The following is a 16094-nucleotide window of genomic DNA, read 5'->3' as shown; positions in this document are numbered from 1 at the left end:
TTGTACTTCTCTTCTATGAGCTGATGAAAGAAGGTAGACCTTGAGCTTGAAGAAGTAAATGAAATTTCATTTTTCACATTTTCAGGCATGCTCTAATTACCCAGAAAGTAGCCCACGAGTATCCAATCCGCAATAGGCTCTCAGTATTTTTGATGAAGCGAAATATTTACAAATTTTAGCTGTTTTTTTTAAACAGTTAACCATACCAAATAAAATGTAACTCTTTTTGTGCATACCCTTAATATATGACCTTGAATCGCTTTTGTGTTGTTGTTTTTTTGTACAAGTGTAATGTAACAATACTTGTCATTGTAATCTAGGTACTGTGCGTAGGTCATAGGCCTTATTAATATTATGGCTGACTTTTTGTTTTTACTAGGCTAGGCTTTTTCTTTATGCCGTAGGCCTGGACTGGACGCTAAATTCAACATGGCAGCCCCCGTAGCTAATGCACATGATGCGAAGCCTAAAATAATTAAAAGTGTTCCTAAAGACACAGACGAAAAAAGGTTGATCGTTATTCTTGAGAAGGCTTCTCTGGAAACAGTAAAGGTATAGACTTTTCGGCACTTTTTCGGTAGTACCCACCCCGCAATTCTTATTCGCCAGTTTTGGCCCCAAGAGTTGCGGGGTTTCAGTAGTTTCACTTTCAGGGGCGCTTGTTGCCCCGAATTTTACCATAATTTGATGTTTTGCAGTTGTTAGGTTTGATATCTTAGCTCGCCGCGCATCAAACGTATAGAATCTAGATCTAGATCTAGATTCTAGTCTAGATATCTATATAGGTCTAGATCTAGATTCTAGATGCAGGTCTAGGCTCAAATAAGGGGGGTGGGAACTCTAGAATCTAGACTTTCTTCTAGAATCTAGATGATCTAGATCTAGATCTAGATCTAGATTCTAGATCTAGATCTAGATAATCTAGAATCTAGATCTAAAGCTAGCTAGATATCTAGGGTTAGATCTAGTCTATCTAACTAGGCCACCTCTATTCTCACCCGAAGTGTATACAGACCCGGTAACCGGGAACAAAGTCACGAAGTATACAGACCCGGTAGGGGAACTCTTTTTGTGGTTTCGGAAAAATTTCAGCGCCCAGACCCGGTAGTGTGTGTGAGTGTGTGTGTGTAGTGTGTGTGTTAGTACTGTTAGAGAGAGAGAGCAGGGGGGAGTACTAGCAAAATGTATTTGACATGCCTCGCCAGTTGGCAGGAGGGAACGAGAGAAAGATAGAGTGGGAAATAGGTGGGGAGAAAGAAAGACAGAGACAAACAAAGAAAAAGAGAATGCGAGCGATACACAGAGAGAGAGAGAGAAGTAGAGAGGGTGACTGCTCGATTGAAATTATGACATGTTGTACTTTTCTTCAAATTGTGATTCCTCCAACTCCAAAATGGGTGAAAAACGATCGTTCAACGAAAAGACATCCACAATCTTCATTTAGATTTAGATCTATCTAGATCTAGGCTAGCCTCGAAACTAGATCAATGATTTATATCTGTCTGTATAGATCTAGAAGAACCTAGTTCTACCAGAGACTCTACCCACAGAATTCTACACTTAAGACACTTTAAGTGGTTCTACCCTGAGCCAAGAGGGTACTGAAACTTTCCGAAATCACAAAAGAGTTCCCCTACCGGCTCTGTATACTTTGTGACTTTATTCCCGGTTACCGGGTCTGTATACACTCCCATTCTCACCAGGGGTGAGAATAGTGCAGGCGAGTCTTTTGGCTATTCTCACCCGGTGCGCGTTCACCGTTATAGCCTAGATCTAGGCCAACAAATTTTGCGTTCACCCTAAACCACAGAATTCTACACTGGGATAACAGAAAAATTGTAGAATTCTGTGCTGTGAACAAACGTTCCATTACAACTGTAGCCTACTAAAAGCGTACAATTTTGTCTGTGGGCAGTGGAGAGAGAGAGAGAGAGAGAACAAAACAAAATGGCGACCCGCGTAGTTCGGCTCGATTCGAAAAGTTAAATAGCCGTAGCATCTTTGTAGACAACCAAATTAATTTACTTTTGTGTTTTAACATCATTTTTTAACTTTGTTTTGGTCAATTTGATCGTCCACACCGATAAACAGTATTCAGAAAGAGACAGAGAGAGAGAGAAGAGGGGAGGAGTAGATCTTGCGAGAACTTCCGGGCGGGTGAGAATAGCCACTTTCATCTAACTATCTAGATCTAGATATCTAGATCTACCGAAAAAGGCACCGACTTTTCAATATTGTCAATGGCCAATGGAAGTGGCTATTCTCACCCGGGGTGAGAATAAAAATACGATCTACCTCTCACCCCGGGTGAGATTGCCAGCGTAGGCTATTCTCACCCGGTATGAAACAAGACCTGTTTTTCCTCATTTTGGAATACTGTCTATCGGTGTGGATGATCGAATTGATAAAGGCTGTAGTTATTCGCACAGGGTGTGTGAATACTATGAAATTTTATTCGCACAGGGTGTGCGAATACTATGAAGTTATATTCGCACAGGGTGTGCGAATACTATGAAATTTTATTCGCACAGGGTGTGCGAATACTATGAAGTTATATTCGCACAGGGTGTTTCAACAGAAGGATGGAAATCGGGCCTACCATTTCCTCATTTTTCCCCCTCATTGCGAAAGGACAAAGATCATAGGGGCTGGATTTTCTTCTCTTCGCTTACTTGGGCCAAGACTTGACTGTAGCCTAGATTCTAGGAGAAATGGAGAATCGGGAAGGATTTTTACCTGTCCTGTACCGTGGTCTCCATATTCCGTATTAGATCTAGATCTAATATACATGATGAATAACAAGCAAGCATAGAATGACCATTCCTTTCTTTAAAAAAAAATTCTTCCACTCACACCAGAATCTACTCTTAATATCTAGATCTACATTAGATAAAGAAAAATACATGTGTATAGTCTGTATTTAGTAACCCATCATCATCATGCCCATGTAGATCATAGTGGGAACAATAGATCTAGACATCTAATGGGCCTGTCTGTTCTCAGTGTCACTGGGAATAGTTTCTTGGCCTCATCCCAGTGACACTGGGAACAATTCTGGCCTATTCCCAGTGCTTTCCAAAATTAAAAACCTTAGCCTAAAACTAAAGGTGGGATATCTAGGTGTGACAAATGAGGTCCAAAATCAACTTTATGTAGTAACTCTCCTGTAGTAATACATCATATTATTTATGGCCGAATGATTTCAGTTTTACTTTTAGGGACTGCGTGTTCACAAATGACCCCACCCCTCTTGTCATCTTTCCCAGGACAACCTGGGTCGACCCTGTGCGAATATAATTATTTCTTATTCGCACACCCGGTGCGAATAATATTAATTCTTATGCGCACACCCAGTGCGAATAATATTAATTCTTATGCGCACACCCGGTGCGAATAACCACTTCCATTGATAAAAGCCAAGAAAAAATTACGTTTATAGCTCAAAAGTAAGCTAATTTGATTGTCTTCAAAGATGCTATGGCTATTTCACTTTTCGAATCGAGCCGAACTACGCGGGTCGCCGTTTTGTTTTGCCCGGAAGTTCTCGCAAGATCTACTCCTCCCCTCTCTCTCTCCTTTTTCTCCTTCTGTCTCTTTCTGAATACTGTCTATCGGTGTGGACGATCAAATTGACTGACACAAAGTTAAAAAATGATGTTAAAAAACAAAACTAAATTAATTTGGTTGTCTACAAAGGTGCTACGGCTATTTTACTTTCCGAATCGAGCCGAACTACGCGGGTCGCCATTTTGTTTTGCCCGGAAGTTCTCGCGCTACTCCTCTCTCTCTCTCTCTATCTCTTTCTCTCTCTCCACTGCCTACAGACAAAATTGCACGCTTTTAGGCTAACACTAACAGTAGTAATTGATCTAGAACGTTTGTTCACAGCACAGAATTCTATAATTCTGTTATCACAGTGTAGAATTTTGTGGTTCAGGGCGAATGCTTCACTGGCTGGCCTAGGCTATAACGGTGAACGCCCACCGGGTGAGAATAGCCAAAAGACTCGCCTGCGCTATTCTCACCCGGGGTGAGAATAGAGGTGGCCATTGTCAATAGGTTTGTGTCTGGCCCACATGCTGTTCCTGCTAAACTTAGAATGAGGCATCTTCCTGATTGGCCGCTAATTTTAGTTAATGTGATGTCATCACTTCGTAGGATACCCATAGACTATTTTAAGAAGGCCGTTCAGGTAGGCCTACCGCATGGAATGACTCTTCGGACTCGAGTCCGAATATGAAAAAATGTTATTCGGACTCTGATTCTTGCCCAGCATGACATCACTTTCGACTTCCAGTGACTCGTGACTCCGGCTTCCTGTCCTGCCTCACTCGTGACTCGCCTCAGGATGGGGAGAGACCGGGACCACTTTGGGCAAAATGGCGTTAAATTGTGCCGGAGCCGAGTTTTTATCTTATGATGAATTTGAGGCCGGCCTGAAAAGTTAAAGCGCTTTTAATAAATGTTTATTTGTCAAGAGGTCATCAGAAGCAATTAAAGATGGTAGCGTGTGTCGGGGTCGGATGGGCGGCCTACACACGTGTGACATATACTAAGGCATGTGTGCGTGAACTAATAGTTCTAACAACTTGTATGTTGGTATGAAAGAAGGCTGCTGATTGGTTGCATATAAACAATAGGATAAGCGAATAATGGTTCAGGATGCAGGTGCCATGGATGGTTTCTAGGAATAGATAAGATTTGTTGAAGAAGAAAAATGAGCAAAGCCACATCGGTGGGGCCTGTTCACCCTGCAGCTACTTCGTTGATTCCGAGCTTGCTCATATGTGTTCTTTGAATCCGAGTTGTTTTATTGATTTTTATGAATTTAAAGAAAACGGGCAATCCAACTCCTTTCATTGAATCCGAGTTCCACTGTAATAATCTTACTTCAGTCTTGAAGCGCGCACCATCTTATTCTTATGAGATGTGACCTGTGCCGCTGCCACAGCCAGTTGTGTGTAAAATGCTTGTGTGACAGTGGTATACTGGTATAGGCCAAGATTTTTTCCTGCTACTATAAAATGACCATTTACAATATTATATGGATAGGTCGAACACAGAAGACTTAAAATCATGCATCTGTCGAACTGTGCTTGCAGTCCCATTTTGGGGGGGGGGGGGGGGGGGTTCCTTCTTTTATCATGTAAGATATTCCTTGAACTACGGATCCCTCGAACTAGCGAGGCCGGTCCCGACAAATTTGAGCTGTCCGTAATGTACAGAATAACTCAACAGGGATGATAAAAGATAAACTCTTTTCTGAAAGCTGATAGAATGAGGCAGTCGAAAATAATGAACGAACAAAAAACATTATATGAACTAAGCACAAGTGGCTACTTTTTCATCTTTCTCTCTGTTTTTGTCATTTCTATTACATCTTGCATCTCGCGGATTAGCCAAGATCAACTAGCTGTTACCTTCACCTAAGTCTAAGTAACTCTTCCTCTGCCCACAGGTTGGCCAGAAGTATGAGCTGCTGTCTTGTGACCGACACAGTAACATTGGTGCAAGAGTCAAGAAAAATGTTTCCACCTGCAGACCCGATATCACCCATCAGTGCCTATTGATGTTGATGGATTCTCCCCTCAACAGAGCAGGCCTCTTGCAGGTGATGGGAGATATCAGTGTTGACATAAAAACTGTTTTATTTATTTTTTTCTCCTCATCCATACCCTGTTGCTACACAGTGGAGTGCACATATCGTATTATAATGAAGTTAGGGCAAGACTTTTCTGTTCATTGTTAGATAAATACATGTGTTCTTACAATAAAGGGTTAACCCCTTCACTGTTGTGTAGTCGTATCTCATATGGACCAATAATCCGCGCCCTATACTGTGTAAATGTGTCTCATTCTTACGGTGGCTCAAACACATATATTGTTTCGTTGACCAGCTTCTACTAAGTTTTGATTACCGGTAAAGAGAATGGCATCCCTTGAAAGCTTTTATAGTTTTAGCTATGAGGTCTTATCTATTATAGACTTTGTGGCAGAATAGGCAGGTACTACAACACGAAAACAAAGCGAGGTGTGTTGTTTTTCTTTCACACATCGTGCAAGGCGGTCTGACCCAACACGTCGACTCAGAACGCTTGTCTCAGTTCTTTACACTGGTTTACATCGTTATAGCTTGTTCTGTCCAAATCTTGGCTATGGATACAGCCATTTCTTCATTTGTCTTTCTACTTATACATTGCTTGGTGAGAAGCACAAGCTTTTTTACCAATATAAACAAAGTGATATGTATAGTCTTTCTCACACTCATCATGGGAGACAGCCAACGTGTAGAATCAGAGTGCTTGTTCAGTCTTAGTTCTTTCAAGTTGTTTACATCGTTATGGCTTGTTCTGTGCAGGTCTTGTCAATGGATCAATTCATCTCAAAATTTATCTTTCTATTGGTATAAATTTTATTGATGTCTCTTATGATATAAGTGAACAATAGTCGATTAAAGACTGGGACCTGTAGCGTCTTGTGCACAGAAGAATTTTCCTCAGAATATGGGGTGCATAAATGGTTACCAGTCAATGGGTTAAGGGCAATTTTTATTGAATATGGGAATTTCAGCATTTGTCTACTCCACTTTGAGGATTCTTTTTTTTTTTTTTTTTTGAGAAAAAAAAATTGTTTTAAACTAACTCAATGCATTGTTTCTTGCTCATGGTGATTTTTTCCTAAACACATAACATAATTTATATTTCGTAATTTAAATTGCTCTATTTGTGCAATATTTGAAATGTTGATGTATTTTATATGTTCCTTTTTTTTGTCACAGGTGTACGTCAGGACAGAGAGGAATGTTCTTATTGAAGTCAACCCTCAAACAAGAATACCTCGAACTTTTGACAGATTCTGTGGCTTGATGGGTAATTGTGTATTTCTGCCTCGTTTTCTCATTGTGGGCGACTTTTGTATTAAATATTCATGAAATTAACAATAAAAATTTTATATATCTTACAGTCTATCCTCATTATACTGCACCCTGTTATACCACCAGCCCTCTTACTCTCAGGTATTGCCAATGTACGAAAAGGAACGCCTATATAAACATTGTGTTTGCGCCTTCACACCGCTGTCTGCCAACTGTCCGAGTTGTATGGTCCTTATTAAACTAATGTAAATTTGCCCCACCATACTGTTACATCGAACCAATCCTATTATACGGGTGCGAAGCATGGACAATCAATAAACAGCGGGAAAGAACAATTGTGGTAACAGAGTTGTGGTTCATAAGATGCATGCTACGTATCCCATGGACAGCTAGAAAAACAAATGGAGAAGTCTTGATTGAAGCAAATTGTAGAAGACAGCTTATGACGAATATAAGAAAGCGACAGGCAAATTTCTTCGGACACACAATGCAGAAAGAACCATTGGAGAATATTGTAACATCAGGCAAGTTTGATGGAAAGAGAGGCAGAGACAGACAGAGGGAAAAGGTACTGGATAACAAATCAACACATGCCTAGGAGCAGCAAGAACAACAGACACCATTGCTGCAATGCAAGACAGAGTGAAATGGAGGTCCATGATCACCCACGCCAGTCGACAAGGCACCGGATGATGATGATGATGACTGCCAGCGAACTGGCCACCAAAGTACACTCTACACCTTGTGCGCGGTTCGCATTCATTAGCTGCTTGGTAATCTCTCACCCACGCCACCTCAGCCTGCCTGCAAAATATCTGGCATCGCCAGATATCAGCGTGATAACCACAAGGCTGACGGGTGCCTGTGAGGCTTTTTTTTTTGTGAGGACGCGTACTCAAATCTACGTAATAGGTCTTAAACGGATTAATGACTACTGCTCATAGGGTAAAAAAGAAAAAAGCTACGTCCACAGTGACCTTGATAACATATAGCGTAGCCCCTGATCTGCAGGAAATTCTCAATGTGAATTTACATTAAGTTCAGTGAGGTTTAAATTTATAGATACACTTGCACACACACACACAGATCACACAACAGAATCACTTCCTTTAACGTTGGGTAGTTGGGGCTATATTAAGAGAGGAACCCTGTTAAAACACAAGCCTTGCTGTTCCTCACTTTACTACGACAACAAACTTGGAGGTCAGGCCCTTGGATTTTGTTTATAAGCGAGTTTCACTATACCAACTTATCGCGACTTCAGTTCTTTCTTTTCGTATCTCCATTTTTTTTTAAACAGTGAAAACAGTTCATAACCAAAGAGTGAGTGTAAGAAGAAGTCACACTTTCGACATTTAAAAAAAATGGAGATAAGACAAGAAAGCACTGAGGTCGCGTTATGCCTGATGATAGAGGTAGTTATCGGTTTACGGATGTATTGCGCTGCTGGTCATGAACCAAATAAGCATATGTGTCATGACGCAGTGGAAACAGGCGCTCGTCAATTTTTGGGCATGTGGAGTTATTGGTACCATCATAAAGGTTGTTCATTTGCCTTGCTTTTGATGAAAAAAATATCCATTTATCTTGAATGGAAGTCGAGATACTTGAGATTGAAGGAGGTGGAGTCGCCTGGTATCAGAAGTAAAATTAGCGAGAAAATGGCCACCATAGTTTGGTGACTTCCGTAGCTTAAGAGTCCTTGGAAACTGCAAATTTACATATTTGTGCCTTTAATCGTCGTTTTTCCATAAAAATTCATACATAAAAGTGTTTTTGCATGGAAATACAAGGTGTTGAGCCAAAAAACAAAAATTCAAAAAATTTCCAAAATGAAAAATACAGCTTTTTCGAATTTAATTATTTTTACGAGCGCCCGAGTTCACTACGATGCCTCACATATATTTGAATTTTTGTATAGGAAAGTAGTTCAGGTCATTCTCGTTCTTCCTGGAATATTTTTTTCCACTTGAATGCTCTGTCTATGAACCAAATGCTCTGCCTCAAATTGGCATATTTTACATCTTATAGAAGGTTTCTCCTTCAACAACGAAAATTTATGACATCAGGTCTAACTTTACTAAAAATTTTAAGGGCAACAGAGATTTCTTTCCCAAAGTACTGTAGTGATATTTTGAATTAATGTGTTTCTGTGGGGTTTCTGATTGAAGTGTCTGACTAGTCTTATAAGCAGTGGCGGTGGGTGGACCCAAATTTGGGTGGGGCTTAGGTTGCTTCCACTTCTTTACCACTAAATGGCAAGCAATAAGAACAAAACGGTGATAATTTTTCTATACTCATGGCGAGCCACTGCATTTTTAGAAGCATTCAAACGAGGCAAGTCGTCTTTATCTTCCATCATTCTTCTGGATGGTGGAGACGAAGCCATTTTGCCTCCAAATTTCTCTAATTAATTTTCATCTAATGAAAAAGTTGCCTCAAAAGTGGTTTGATGTAATTAATAACTGTTAAATATCAGCAGCACACACACAAAGCACTCCAAACATATACTGTCCATTAGCTGGATTAGGCCGTTTAGTCACGGAAAGTACAGTGCTCAACAAAGGTCCAATGAACGCATAGGTAACTGTCACTGGGGGAAAGTGTCTTGTAAACTTTCACCCCATTTTCAGGGCTAACTTAGCAGAAGTATTTTTTTGAAGTCTTACCTTTTTACAAGAAGAGTTTCATTATGGAGAGAGCGTGGGAACGAGCTTGTCTTTTCTGAGCCCTAAAGACATTTGATTGGCTATTAGGTTACTACAGATGTAAGCGGTGACAACAGTGATTGGATAAACGAGCTAGCCGCCAAATTGGTTACTCTCTGTGTTCATTGCGTGCGATCATAACGGTCTCAACTGCTTATTTAGTTATTTTCATTTACCTAGGGATAGAGTTGGGGAGGGAGGGGGGGGGGGGCCTCAAGCCTGTGAGCCCTTCACTATCCACTGACACTGCTTATAAGTTGTAAACATCTGATGAGGATGAATATATTTCCATGAGATAAATTTAAGACAGGCTGCTTTTTGATCCCTGTTTTGTCATGACATTTTGATGTAATTTTATCAATTCTCTTTTGAACGCAAATTATATTTAAAGTCTACTTTCATTTTGTTTTCAGTTCAGCTCTTAGACAAACTGAGCATTCGGGCAAGTGATGGACCCCAAAAATTGCTCAAAGTAAGTCCAGTATACATGTTTTCTTTTGTTATTACAGAGATTAACTCTTTCCGGACGTAGTTGTTTTTGGGTCTAGACGTAATTAACTTGTGACTCAATTCGGTTATACAGAGGTGATGTACAAAATAACTTCATATAAACATAACCATCACTTAAAACGTAATGTATGATGTATCAAATTGAAGGAAATTGAATGAGGAATACATTCCAACATGAAACAAGGATTAATTTTGAACATAAGTATGCATTACAAGGGTTTGAAATGGCGATGGTGGTGAGAAAAATACATTTTGACAAAAAAAATTACACACACTAAACATGTGAAAGCGAATCAGCATTGCTATCTTATCATATACAGGCTATGAGCAGATTGCTTAAATTTCTGAATGTGCAGCTTTTTATTTGAATGCAATATTCCAATTTTTGTTTGAGTTATGATGTTTATACTGAGTCCGGTTAGATTTAGATTGTTTTGTTGATGCAAGACAGCAAGAACTAGTTCACTCGTTTTTCGCCAGACCGACACTTTGACAAAGTGAAACTAGATGTTTTCGTTTCCTACACCCTTTGTAAGTTTTCAATAACAATAAAAAGTACTTATAAATAATGGATCATGTTAAAACAAAACAAAACTGAGGCACCCTATCATAGCCGATATATCGCCGATACGTCCGCAAGGGGGGTGAACTCGCGCTGATATATCAGTGATGCGTCCGGAAAGAGTTAAGAATTGTTTTGCTCACTAAGTGTCATTTTTTAAGAAACCTTTCAAAACCCTTTTTTGTCATGTTTCTCTTTCTTTCTTTTTTTTTTTTTTGGTTCCTTGTGACTGTTAGTTAGTCCAAGAGATAACGTTTTGAGGAGAATTGATCAAGTTAGAAAAATGCAAGTTTTTATATGTTCTGCTTTCATCTTAAGTGGGCTTCACTGTGTACAAACAGATGAATGGAGAGATGAAATTTAAGTCTACGTAATTATCAACTATTTCATTCTTATGTAATAATTCTTTTCTAACTAATCCTCCCATCCGATGTTTCACAGGTCATCAAAAATCCTGTGATTAGCCACCTCCCTACTGGATGCCCCAAGTACGCCATGTCATATAGTTCAGAAGAAATAATTGACGTTAGAGACTTTGTACCCAAAGATGGACCCGCAGTCTTTGTCATCGGAGCCATGGCTCATGGCAGTGTAAGATTTTGTCATTGCTATTGATTTGTTCCAATGCTTAAAAAAATTTTTGGTTGCAGTTTTATTCCTTATTGCCCACATCTGTAATGTAATGGTTATGCTCTTGATCATTGTTAGCTGAAATAGGCAGGCTCGGTTAAGGAAGATAGCCTTTTGAATTAAAAAAACCAAATTCAGTTATAGTCGCTGAAAACATTTGAATTACAAAGAATTAATTTTTCAATATCCTTCCTTGAAAGTTCTATGACTCAAGACTCCTTAACCTTTTCGTTGCCTTATGAAGTACTTTGTACTGCGCGGAAATGTGTAATTTTTAGCTTTATGCCGTACCATGGACGTAGCGAAAGTCAGCAAATTTGCTCTTCCTGGTTGCCTATGACGTTACATGAAGGTGCCATTAATCATCTGGCTGTAATTATTCTGTACAGAGATTTAGCCTCAAACACAGCTTGGATTTTTTAAGAAATGGGCATACCAGTTCCACGAAGCCTTTGCTGTTGTTTTATGGCAAAAATGACTAACATACAATCAGTGAAAAGTCGGCTTGGTGTGGTCACCCGGTCAAGATGAGGCTGTCGGTAAGCCATAGGTGCGGCCACATGTAATAAATGTACAAACACACAAGACAAACCCAACTCTCAGCGTCTGATCAACCCACGAGGGGATGCGGTCGTAACACCTATTTGTAGATCGCATCAATTAGCTATAAAAGATTAGGTGTGTTTTTCATTGTTCTTTCACTACTGACTACCAAGGCACGCTTGCCTGATTCCTATCTGACCCCGATGCCCCACGGCACAAGCTCACAGGCGACTTAAGTGGGTCATCAATCGATAAGAACACTCTTCCGGCGGACCCCGCAGGACCAAAGTTAACACATTACACCCTAACTCATCCGCGATCGCCCGGGAATTCGCCTTGAAGAGACTCTGGGGCCGAGATTTTGATTTGCATAGTCATAGCAAAAAGTTTCTTCTTTCGTTTGATACCGAAATGAATTTTTTCGGGCTAGTAGTTTTAGTATTAAAGCTGATCGAAGTGCGATCGCGCTACCGACACTTCGAAAGTGTCCCAACTTGAAAAGCGATACAATTGAGTTCGAAAACGGAAATAACGATGGATTTGGGCAAAAACAAGCATGTGACAAATCAGATGGCTCAGATTTTGATGAAAACGTAGCAAGAGTTTGGGGAGGTTCAGATTGATCAGATGTAGAAAATCTAGGTGTAATGTGTAAACTACTGGTAGATTTCTACCTCTCTTTCCATACATCGAGGCAGATCTACCATTTCATTCTCTACATTGTCTTCCTTCACCCGCTCTCCATCTTCCAGTGCTCTCAACTCCTTCTCACACTCAAACGTATCATCCAGCAAGTCATCTATCATACGCACATCAATATCCTCATCTGACCAATCGTCCATACCATTTCACTTTGATCTACTGAACTGTCGCTTGAAACATTTGAGTCTCTTCTTGTTTTTTCCTTTCCTTTCCTTTCCCTTTTCAAGCTTTTCTCGTCTCCATCTCTATCCTCTTTTCTTCTTTTGTACTAAGTCTGTCTTCCTTCCGGGTTTTTTTTCCAACTCCTCTTTTTTCTGTTTTTTAAAAACTCCTATCTCTTTTTCTCTCTCTCTCGATTCTTTCATACGCTTCTCTTCTTCTCGATCTTCTTTTTCTCAGTTTCCGCATTCCTTTCAATTTTTCTTTCTTCTTCCTCTTTTTGCAATGATTCTTTTTCAATCAAAATGTCTTGTTAAGAGAGGGCTGTTGCTGAGTCTTCCGTCTATTCAAAGAAAGTCCTTTTGGAATAGAATGGATAGTGAGTGGTTCCTTTTGTATTGGACATAGACGTTTTGATTGGATTGAAACCTGTGTGTCATTCAATGTCCTCGTGGTAGTTTTTCCTGAGTTCACATAGTCTAAACCTATGATGTTAACCTATCGGCCGCATGCAGGCAATAACCAAAAAAAAACAAACTTACTGTCCTTGTTGCGGCCAGACTGGCGGCATCTTGCCCAACTCGAAATATAGCATGGTTTGCATGTGGCCACCCCCATTTCTCTTCAGTTTGCCTTTAAACCGACTTTTGCTTCCTACCACTTTCATTACCAAGTATTTTAAAACTTATACATACCAAAATACAGGTAAACTTATTCATATAAGAAAGAAAATGAAAAATTCAACCCGCCTGACATTTTCAAAAGACGATGTTTCCTGACATGTCAACTTTGACCTGTTGTAATGGTTCGCTGTTACTGGAGAGACGTGCCGGCAAAATGCAATGCACGTGTTGTTGAACCAAGGGAAACCACTCTGCCAATTTCGAATGAATAAAGTCAGCGGGTGTGCAGTTATGTGAATCGGCCGCACCTTGGGCCTGGCCGCGAAATAGGCAAGTTATATATACTTCTAGGTTTTCAGAGATTGGTAAAAACAGGCCAAGTGCAGACGAACGCATACTGTCTCAAAACATAAACACCAAAATTACTTTTAAGAGGCAGCAAATTTCACTTTTTAACTTAGATTTGCACTTTACTACTTACTTTAATTTAATTGTGGGTAATATGGGGACGGAGTAAAGTGACACTCTTGGAAACTTGCAGACATGAGTGGGTCAGATCTAGACAGCGACTCCGACACTTAGATTTAGATATGAGACTGCTGTTGTGGCTAACAAGCTTAGCTTTGCTGAAAATCAGTGCTGACCCCCCCCCCCCCCCAGCCAGCAACCAAGGGGTTAAGGTGTATGCATATACAGTGACACAGAGAAACACTGAAAACTCGAAATCACTGACAGCTCGTGCAATTTGCCATTCCCCAACAGATGTCTCTTTAATTTTTCGTTATTGGATAACCTAAATTATGGATGTGTCTTATTGGATAACCTAAATTATGGATGTGTCTTATTGGATAACCTAAATTATGGATGTGTCTTATTGGATAACCTAAATTATGGATGTGTCAAGCGCATTGTCAATCCTCAAGGTGTTTGAGCTGTCCTTGCCCAACTATATAATTTGAATGTGAGTTTAAATTTGAATGCGATTTTTGTAGGAAATTATATAATATAGGTTTGCTTTTTACTTCTTTTTTTTTCTAAGAAGACATAATGTAGTCGTCCTCGATGTTTCCCTACCCATTCACCCACGGTCTCACTCTGCTGTTTTCTTCCCTCTCCAGGTGTCACCGGACTACACAGAGCATTCCTACTCCATCAGTAACTACCCTCTGTCTGCTGCCATCACCTGCGCCAAGGTGTGCAACGCGTTTGAAGAGATCTGGGGAGTAAAATAGTGCTATGCCTCCCTCAGCCATTGTACAGTTGTATATATAAGATAATAAATACTAGGGGGAAAAAATGGCATTTGTTTTGTTTTGGATTTTTTTTCTTATTGTGTGCTTGTGTGGTATATAGTAGTACAGACAAACCCTGTTATCCTTCTGCCCTTGCTTAATGCCAGCTTTCACCAGCACTTGAAAAGAAACGAAAAAAGTTTTTGAAAACTCCCCTTCTCTCTCTCTCTCTCTCTCTCTCTCTCTCTCTCTCTCTCTCTCTCTCTCTCTCTCTCTCTCTCTCTCTCTCTCCCTCCCTCCCTCCCTCCCTCCCTCCCTCCCTCCCTCTCTCTCTCATTCTCTCTCTCTCTCTCTCTCTCTCTCTCTCTCTCTTTTCATCACAGCTACTTGGTATGGTAAAAAAAAATTAATGGTTGTTTTTAATTAATCTTCCTCACCTACGCCAATTCTTTTCGCTATGAATGAATTGCTTTCCCAATGTGTGTGCAAGAATTATTTGCCATTTTAGACTGCCCTGTGCCAACTGCCTGAGTTGTTTGGTCCTTTTGTGTGTGTGTGTGTGTAAAAATGTTTCACTCTGCTGGCAACTGCATAAGGTCAGTGGTTGGTTGGCAGGTGCTCTGGTGTGGTTTGTTTGTTACTCTCTTGTAAAACCTCTAGTCTTCGGCACTTATATGACCTTATTCTGTTGCAAGTGTCATAAAACTCTAACTAAAACAAAAGGCATAAGGTCATATGAGCGTGTGTGTATGGTCCGTGCTGAAATAATGTAAATTTATTGTCCAGTAACACAACTCAACCAGGGAACTGGCTGCCAGAGGTACACGCAGAGCATGGCACCCACTCAGTGTACGACTCAGCAGCTGCACAGTGATGATTTCCCTTTCACTTTCACACACACACAACTGCGGACTGCGAGCTAGCTCTTGTTGTTGATTTAAAGGCTGCTAGCTGGAGAGATAAGCCTTCCAATAACACGATTTATTTACGTTAGAGGGAAAAAAATACCGTGACAGGATCGTTACATGATGCAAGAAAGGAGGAAGCCTGAAGGCCAACTCATTTTTCGATACCCTTACATTAATTTTAATTTCTTTGAGGGGGATAGAAGAAGATGAAAACAAAGGGAAAACTACTCATAATATTCTCCATCATCTAGTCATTGTTACTGTAGAATTATTAACAGAGTGGCTACTCCCCCGATCTAGGATTTCTCCACATTTCTGAACGAATTCCGTCGATTAGCCCCGCCTTGCCTGCGGCTTCTGGCCCTTGGGGATTTCTGCGCATGCTCCTTCGAAATTCGCGTGATCAATCGCGCAAGATTCAGTCACTCACTCGGTCACTCCTTGTCCCCTAACTCAAGAGTCGGAATGGTTCTAACGTGAAAGTTTGACTCTGACTGCAATATCTGACCAAATTGACATTACAATTACATGTACATGTATTATAACACATGTCATGTATGAAGATGGGACTGGCCATAATGTGTACAATAATGACTGTATTGCACCGGGTCAGCCTGTGAACCGGCACAGAGAAAACGACAGG

The 16094-nt window shown here is 40.3% G+C and overlaps 1 protein-coding gene across 1 annotated transcript; it reads left to right on the top strand.

Moving 5' to 3' along the window:
* The first annotated feature begins 277 nt into the window (after nt 1-277).
* On the top strand, nt 278-14613 carry LOC101853918 (ribosomal RNA small subunit methyltransferase NEP1). The gene is made up of 6 exons (XM_005093854.2): nt 278-552; nt 5459-5611; nt 6779-6869; nt 9996-10054; nt 11096-11245; nt 14430-14613. The coding sequence occupies exons 1-6, from the start codon at nt 430-432 to the stop codon at nt 14541-14543; spliced, it is 690 nt and encodes a 229-aa protein (XP_005093911.1). The 5' UTR covers nt 278-429; the 3' UTR covers nt 14544-14613.
* The last annotated feature ends 1481 nt before the right edge of the window (nt 14614-16094 follow it).

This window comes from Aplysia californica, unplaced genomic scaffold, assembly GCF_000002075.1.
Source record: "Aplysia californica isolate F4 #8 unplaced genomic scaffold, AplCal3.0 scaffold00071, whole genome shotgun sequence".
Classification (NCBI taxonomy): Eukaryota; Metazoa; Mollusca; class Gastropoda; order Aplysiida; family Aplysiidae; genus Aplysia; species Aplysia californica.
The sequence above is the reverse complement of the archived record's forward strand: the minus strand, read 5'-3'. Positions and strand labels throughout refer to the sequence as shown.